The 8,514-nt window shown below is 47.3% G+C and overlaps 1 protein-coding gene across 8 annotated transcripts in view; it reads right to left on the reverse strand.

The window, feature by feature from the left end:
• PDPR (pyruvate dehydrogenase phosphatase regulatory subunit) overlaps positions 1-5,441 on the reverse strand; it is a 28,254-nt gene extending 22,813 nt beyond the window's left edge. For 5 of the 8 annotated variants that reach the window (XR_012675339.1, XR_012675338.1, XR_012675336.1 and 2 more), the window contains exons 1-5: positions 5,354-5,437; positions 4,146-4,445; positions 1,693-1,826; positions 634-715; positions 379-542 (exon numbers count right to left, since the gene is read on the reverse strand). Coding sequence is in view for 4 of the 8 variants with exons in the window: in XM_075160959.1 (XP_075017060.1) it covers positions 379-542; positions 634-715; positions 1,693-1,826; positions 4,146-4,372 (607 nt within the window). In the remaining 4 variants the exon portion in view is untranslated. Of the gene's footprint in view, positions 1-378; positions 543-633; positions 716-1,692; positions 1,827-4,145; positions 4,446-5,353 lie in introns of those variants that run through there. The other 3 variants (XM_075160960.1, XM_075160961.1, XM_075160962.1) reach the window with 3 other exon arrangements.
• Between the last annotated feature and the right edge of the window lie 3,073 nt (positions 5,442-8,514).

Below are 8,514 nucleotides of genomic sequence, written 5' to 3' on the forward strand. Positions count from 1 at the left end.
AGTCACACCTTTTCATTTGTAGGTAAAACTCTTTTGATGCGTAATTTTGAGTCAGGTCTTATGAAGGATTGTTTTTATGGTAAAAGAGTGTGTGCTTATTCAGAGAAATATATAACCAGTAAGGACGACAAACTGGTGCTTGATCTATCACAGCAGTTCTGTAAAAATTCAGTATGTTAAGAAAATTCAGCCTGTTTTTTTAGAAAAAATAGATTTTAAAGATTCTGAACCTTATGGAAATAACCAGGTTTTGGTCTTCAGTTGTCAGTTAGAATACCAAAAGAGATGCAGACCATACTTTTCTTTTATGGAAAGAAGGAAAAAAAAAACCAAAGCTATCATGCAGGAGAGCACTCTATAGATAAAAAAACCTCCTACCATTCCGTGAGGCAGCGGTTGCCAGAGCCAGACTCACATTGGCAGATGACACGAGCGCATCTTCTGGCACATACATGGCCCCCACAAGGTCATGGATGTTGATCAGTGGGTGGAGCTGTGCCACTTGCTTTGGGGTGATAATTTCACAAGGTATCCCCATTACACTGCCACAGAACATAAGAAAAATGTCGTCATTAGTCTTGCAGGAGAGCTGGTGCAACCTTAAGAGCAGTTTTATTTCCTGCTTATACGTACTTCAGTGATGAAGCAATGCGTTTCAGAGAGATTAGTCGATCCTGAGTCTGAGCCAGTGAAATAGAGCCTGTCTTCACGTACCCTATGACAATGACCAAAGTCAAGTCAGATTTGGACAGGATCTTGAATTCCTTTTAATCTCAGACCCATTGCTTTAATATAATTGCAGACCCGTTGCTTCCACTACTCAGGAGCCTGGAAATCCCAGATCCCCAAATAACTTTAAACACTTATCAGCTAGTAATTAAAGACTGCATTAGTCTTTGGCCATTGCTTTCCAAAAAAGCAATTTAATTCTGACTTGTGTTCTAACTCTTTCTATTACATTTACTCATGTTTATAAAAAAAATTAAACTTCACACATGGTACCTATTAAAAGAGAGAGAGGTTACTGGCAAAAAAGTGATCTAATAACTACTCAGAAGAATAAAACCTCGACAACTAAACGCAGACACTTTGTGACTCCACCACTTGCAATAGATTAATACTAAGTACAGGCACAGTTATTAACCTTTTTGAGTCTGACATATATCACAAGCCCTTGTCAGCAGAAAACTTTCAGTGACCAAGTTCTTCCTATCAGGTACATGCCTGAGCATTTTGGAGGCACAGGGAAAATTTCAACACAACGTTTTCTTGTTATTTCCAGGGTGAGACTAGAGTAAGATATCTCGCTTTGCCTATGCTTTAGTGCTTCCGTTAACCTTCTTCTCTTTGTAAGAAGTGAATCGGTGCAGAAAATGGGCCATTCGCTCCAGTCACTGCACTATACTTTTTAGTGTCCTTGTGAAAATTCACCTACATTTGCCCCAGTTACAGACAACATAAAAAACGATCACGGTTTGCAGGTAGTCTGCCTTCGGTCTGCCCATCTGATACCCTTCTTCCCATTCTTCTGATTACATTAGTAACGTCCCTTTGGGTCTGATTCAGTCCAAATGTATCGTTTTTGAACAGGAACCACCAACTCTTAAGACACTGTAAAATTACATTCCTGCTTCAGTGTCAATACTTTGATTCAGTTTCCCACAGATTACTCAACGATTACACTGCCAGTACCTGTTTTTACTCCCGTCTCTTGTTCCAGCTGCTGGTAGAGCTTGTTTGAATAGTCTGCCATCTTCAGCTCTACGGAGATGTGCCTGGCTGTGCTCACGATGCCAGCACAGAAGCGAGTGGTACCAGCAGCCAACCTGCAGGAGAAGTTGCAAAGAAGGCCTCATCCTGCTGACAGGCAGAGAGGCAAGCACCCCCCAGCAGCTCTGCTGACAGCACAAACCAGACCGCAACCTCTCCCCCAAACACATCAGACCAAAAGCTGCAAGTTGGATGATGCTGGGATAATGCAACCTCTAGAATGCTTTTCCTTTAGCTCACCTTTGAAAACGCATTGTATTCCAAAACCATTCCTCTTTAACTAGTCCTAAACACTGAAATTTTTCAAAGGAAGCACTTTAAAAAAAAATTACCTTATGCTTAAGTCAACCTGCCTACCTGATTCCTTCTTTCTCCAAAGCAGGATTTCCCTCAAATGGAAATCATCTTGGATTTCAGTCGTGCATCTTTGCAGTTTACAGTAAAAACAAGTCCCTCTAACTGTGCAGCAACTGCCATAGATTGGTACACACATTTCTTGTCCCTTTTTAAACTGCCCTTAAACCACTGTCCATCCAGCTATTTGGTGAAGGGCTGCTGTAGAGATAGAAACCTATTAAAAACTCCCTGCAGCATAGACAGGTGAAGACAAGACAAGACAATTAGATTTAAGCATCTCTCTCGCAACCTGCTTCCACAGTACTTCTAAGTCACCTTTCCTGCTGCTAAAGCAATCCTGCGTTCTTCCACTTGCCTATGCAAGCCTTTGACAAGACTGTTTTTGGCCTAGCGTGTCCGTATTCTCTCAGAAATTCAACCTAAGAATCAGTTGAGTAAGGTATTCTTTTTGCTGCATCCCTACTCAGTCACAACCGAGACAGCTGAAGCATAGTCTCACCATGCTGTGCTTCACATAAAAGACGTTTCTGCTATGCAATGTTCTTCTTTTCCCTTGAGCACACGCACGGACTGAGCTTGTACAGCATCTCTACCTCAACGAAGATCTGTAACGGGGTATTCATACCCCGCTCCAGGCTAGTAACGATTACGTCTCCTGACAAATGAAGCCTAGCAGGTAACTTCACTCGGAAGGAGAGCGCTCACAAGGTCTCAGATGAGACTACCCAATTTCCTCGCTTTGCGGCTACGAAGAACTTGATACTACCTGCTTCCCAGCCATGCAAAGTCGAGGAGTCACAGCTAATTATTCTTAAAGGCAGCATCAGGTGGGAAGCTCTAAGCTAGATGGTAGATATTCTCAGTCCAGCACCCATTTAGAGCATTAGAAGCTACTGCGATAAACACCTCCCCAAAGTCTCAGCACCGTCTCATGCCCAAAGTCCCCAAATCGCTTAATGAAGGCACCATGAATCCACCTCCGAAACACAAATCTAAACAACAGGTAAGGGCCACACAGTCAACTTTCAACAGGATCTACGTACTCTGCCACAGACTGCAGATCCAACTCATCGGGGAGCGCACAAAGACTTGTATTCAGCCAAACTGTAATGGCCTTGGCCTTTTTACAGATAGGCACTAAATTGTGCAACAAACTAGATAATCACAGCCTTTAACCAGCTTATAGGGTGATGTTTTAGTGATGTTGGCTTATAATCTCCACATCCCCTGCAATCTCTCCTGAGCTTTGCTAGTGGTGTAATACTTCATATACGTATTCACATCCTACTTCTAGAGATGGTCAATAGGAGCTGGATGATTTACAGAGGTTTTTAGTTCCTTAAAATGGTCCATCTTTAGCAGCTGCATTATGTTTTACATGATTACCTGCGATTACGCCAGAGTAGATGGGTATCTCCCGAAGGAACTGTGGTCCATAGAAAACCCACGCCAGGGCAGAGTTCTCCTGATGGGAACTGCAGCCCAGTACTGATTGCACCCCCACCCTTCACCCCCTGCACTTCTTGGGGTGGAGTCGGGGGGGGGGGGGTAGAAGACCCTGGAGTGCAGGAGTGAAGTTGCGCATGGGAAAGGAAAGGTGGTGCTTTAATGTTTGGCTTTTGTTTCTCACTACCTGAATATACTATTTTAAATTCATTCTCCCTAAGGCAAGTCTGTTTTGCCCACGGCAGTAACCGCTAGACAATCTCCACATCTTTATCTTAATCCGCGAGCTTTCTCAGCCTTTCTCCCTGTGTTCTTGAGGAGGTAAAGTGAGTGGCTGTGTGGGAGTCTGGCCCTTCACCAAGGCTAAACCACCGCAATCAGACAAGGGACACGCTTCACCTTGCAGGTCTGCCGTGCGCTTGGGAAAAGGTAGTAAGTGTCGTTACTAATGTTCAGTATAAGCTTATTCCATGGGTCCAAGTCCAGGTGAAAAGGTAGAAATAACACATTACAGCAGGTGCTGCTGCGCACAGAAGTCCTGTTTCGTTGGTTTTGTTACCAGAAATCCTTACCTGCCCTGCTCAAGTAAGACTATATCCTTCCAACCCATCTTGGAAAGGTGATATGCGACAGAGGTGCCCATGATTCCACCACCACAGATGACAACCTGCGCCTGTGCTGGCAAGGAAACTGGGTGAGGTTCTGCTGTACTTGAGGTACTTCGCCGGGAGCAGGTCATTCGTCTCCATTTTGGGTTAGCCGCCCGCCACCGGACATCTGACAGTAATCGGAGAAACATCCCGGCAGCTATTTGTCAGTTTTCTTAAAGCACCACCTAGATGTGTTCAGACGTTAACTCAGTACCACTCCTTCTAGGAAGGAAAAGACGAGAATCATGTTACCACTTATCCTGTTATGTACAAGGCTGGCAGCGGCAAACATCACATGGTGCGTCGGGTATAAGTGGACATGGGAAAGCTGACGAGTAAACAAACAGGAGAGCAGTTACTCAGTCCTGAAACAACAGTCCTGCTATTAAGATTTAAACTTAGATCATATAATGGGTACAGAGCATTACATCTTCGGTTTTGATGGCAGCATAACTTCACAATGAGCAAAGAACCAGACGAAAGCTGGAAAAGCACGGCGAGAACGCTCTCTCACCAACAGGTAGCTCAGAGAAAGCCTGCAGGCACAGAACATGCTCTGAAATCTTTCATAAAGGCTGAGGTTAATAGGACGCAAGTAAGCTTGATTATTAACGTTGTCGGGCCTTTACCTGGGGAAGGAAACAAAGTCTGTGGTCAGAGTAGCTAGCACAAGGAACTAGAGACGCGCTCTGCGATAACATTAGCTTTGCCACACGTCACCCAGGCCCCCTGACTGCGGTGACACGCACACGCTGCAGCCCAGCCCAGTGACCGAAGCTGCAATGTAACACCGTGCCTGCGCTGAGCAGGTTATTGCTGCAGGCTTGTGGCTTCTTATCCGCAGGCTGCCACACGCCGCGGATCCGTATCGGGAAGCCGGCACGGCGCCTGACGGGCCGCCACGCTCCCCGCTCCGAACCTGAGGGGAAGGGTGTCAGGGCGGGAAGCGGCCCAGCAGCAGCGGAGCCCCGCCGGTGGAGCCGCCGCCTCGGCCTGCTTGCCTCCGCCGCAGCCCCCGGCCCCGGGGAGCGGGGCCGGCCCGTGGGAGGGCGGGAGGGGAGGCCAGGGCGAGGGGCGGTGCCGGGGGAGCGGGCCGGGGCCGCGGGGACGGCGGGGCCGCGCCGGCTCACCTGGGGGAGTGGGAGGCCTGACTGACCTTCCGCGCTTTACGGCCGCCAGCCGCAGCGCGACAGCCGCCCCTGCGCTCTGCGTCACCCGCCCGCCGGCCAACCCCCAGCCCGGCGGTTAGGGGGCGTGGCCGAGAGATGCCCCGCCCCTCGCCCCGCCCCCAGGAGGCGGGCGCGACCGGCCCTAAGAAATAAACTACAACAAGTAAAAACCTGCAGACTCTTTTTATTAAATTCTCCCATTTCATCTGTACAGAAAAAAATGCACATTATTATGTTCAGAATCTCAGTAACATCTCAAAATTACACAGCATGAACATGTAAAAAAAAAAACCCAAACAAGGAGCGGCCGGGATTTATACACAGAAAGGGAAAACAATTTACAAAAAAAGTCACATTTGAAAATAAAAAAAAAAAAAAAATAAAAGAGACTAAGTTCAAACAGCTTCTGCCGCACAACAGGAAGGGGCTGGGTCTGTTCTGCACGCTGTGGGGGCGGGCCGGGGGTGCTGGGGTACCCCCCACCCCCAGACCCGGCTCTGGGTGCTGGGGCACGCTGCCCCGTCCCGCACGGACACGTCACCCATCGCCCCGCTCGGCGCCACGGGCGAAAGCCACACCTTTCCCTCTTCCCCGCGTTCAGCGCTTCCCAAGCAAGCACTTCTCCTCGGTAAATACAGGGGGGCAGGGGGGTGGGATTTTGGGGTGCAGCGATCCACCCGGGAAGGGACCTCTTGCTTTCGGTCAGCTATGGAATGAAATTTGGGTGTTGTGGAAGGAGAAAACGGCAAACCTGCCTTTGGCCAGTGAGCGGCAATATGTTACTCCTCCTCCCTGTCGCATGCAGGCAGCGTTCGGGAACTCGACAGAGCGGGTACGATGCAGAATTCCAGCAGGATAGGACAAACAGCGGTACCAGCCGAATTCTTTCCCGTACGGTGTGATTTGGGTCCCCTCTAACCACGACTCATCACTGGAAGTGAGCCGGCAGGTTTGGCCTCCAAGCAGGGAGGCTGCACAAAGACCAGTACCTGCGAGCTGCCTGGAAGATTTTAAACCCCGTAATTAAGAATGTACTTTTATACAAACCGCCACTACAGCTGTTTGAGTCCACAGAGCTATATTTTAAATAGGGACAGAAGTGCTAGATGAAATGTTCCGGTTTCATACCACACTCATGCACTCACACACACCTCAAAACTACCTTTTTTTAAACAAAACTGATAAAGTAAAAAAAAAAAAAAAGTACTACAATCTTTTTTCAACTAAATAATAAAGTTGTGTTTCGACAGAAGTCGCCATCCAACTTGAACACAATTCCTCTACAACATTACGGGATCCCAGTGATCCCTCTGGCTTGTCACATTTCTTCCCTCTGTACCCACCCGCAGTTAGTTTCTGTTCTTGGAGACATTCACTCCTCTCCATTATTCTTCTGGATTCTTTCAGAACAAGACTGATTCTATCTGCATGGATTTTTAAGTGTTAGATTCTGGGTGAAATGCTTAAATTTTGCTACAGAATTATCTGAACTTCATTAGGGCTTTTCCAGCCCTTTGCAGTGACACAGACATACGGGTACTCGGCTCGCTGGGCAGTACTCGAAGTGCCAGGAATTCTCTTCCTACCCAAATGAGTTACTCCAGCAGCCTGAAGGACAGAGGCGAGGCAGGAGAATCCCAAGTTGAAACTCAGCGAAAGGACTGGATTAGACCCACTAGGTAAACAATAAATAAGCTTATTAAGATCAACAAGAATGAACACTAACGGGCTGGCAGGAGTGAAGTAACGAGGTGCACATCACACGCAGTGCCCCTTACCCAAGTCATCTAAACACATGCCATCATTTAGGAAACGGAACCTGTTAACCCTTGCAGCAGCAGGAGGGAAACGAGAGCTGCATGCCGTGCTAGGTCCCAGCCATCTAGCCCTTCCACACACCCCCAGGGGCATCAGCATCACCAAGTCTACAATAAGCTCTTCAAGAGAAGGTTTTGTGATGACAAGGAGAAAAAAAAACCCCACCTCACGAATTGCATTCAGTGGAAGGCAGCCTTCTCCACCGAGAGGCGAGGGTCAAGAAGAGGAAGGGGTACCCCAGGTTTTGCCACACCAACACTCTTCTCTTGGCTGACCGCAGCTATTTCTAGCGCTCTCTATTAGATCAGAGAAGTTAAAAAGGCTTCCTCAAGTTCAAGGCAACAGCAGTGTTTCTTACAACCATTTCTTTCTTTCCCCGCAATGGAAAATGGTTACCTGCAGGCAAGAGGTTGTGCTGGCAACAGCACAAGCAGGTTATTTTTAGAAGAGTACTTGTGTGGGCTTCTGTGCTTTTGAGACCTCTAGATTTTTAGGTATACGTGAAAAGGAGGAGGATGTTTCAAGACTGGGACTGGTAGATTTCGAGTCACGAAAAAAGCAAGTTTCGTCATTGGCAGTGGGAGGAGGCCCCATTTTAAAACATGAAGAGATAATGATACTCAATGATAAAATGGCCTGGATCCTTTGCCAGTGTCACCTTTAAAAGGTGGGTCTGTGCCCTTACAGTGACAGAGGGCATCTGAGGGAATCACGCAGAAATTTATTTAGTATATCCTACCTTTGCTTCAGAGGGCCTCCAGACACGTACCTGTAACACCGGCCCAGAGCACTCGCACTGGAACAGAATTCCCAGGTGAGCCTGCTGACACAGCCAGAAACACCACCGACCACAGACTGACACCACCAAAGACCATAGACTCCTAACGCAGCGCTCCAGGCACCCTTACCTTAACCCTCTCTAAATTAAAAAGCACAAAAACCAGAAAGCCTTATATCTAAAAGTAAGGAAAGTCACCTCCAGAGCTGAACAGGGTTTACATTCAGAACTACGGCTACAAACCTTCAATTTTCACTGCAATGTCTTGTGGAATTTAGTGGAAGATGCTATTTCTAGACAATAAACCATCTAATTAGGCTTTTCAAGCTAATCAGGTTACAAAATGCCTTTTCAAAAAGTCACAACAGTTTAAAAAAAGCCCTCCGATAGCGATTTAGTTATGCCTGATAGACATTTCGAGAAGCAGGACCTGTGCCAAGCAAGCAAGGCTGCACAAAGATCCCACTTCCCTTGCTGGCAGCTCCGCGAACACACCCATGGCTGCAGCGGTAAATTCAGCACTCTG

Source organism: Calonectris borealis, chromosome 12, assembly GCF_964195595.1.
Source record: "Calonectris borealis chromosome 12, bCalBor7.hap1.2, whole genome shotgun sequence".
Classification (NCBI taxonomy): Eukaryota; Metazoa; Chordata; class Aves; order Procellariiformes; family Procellariidae; genus Calonectris; species Calonectris borealis.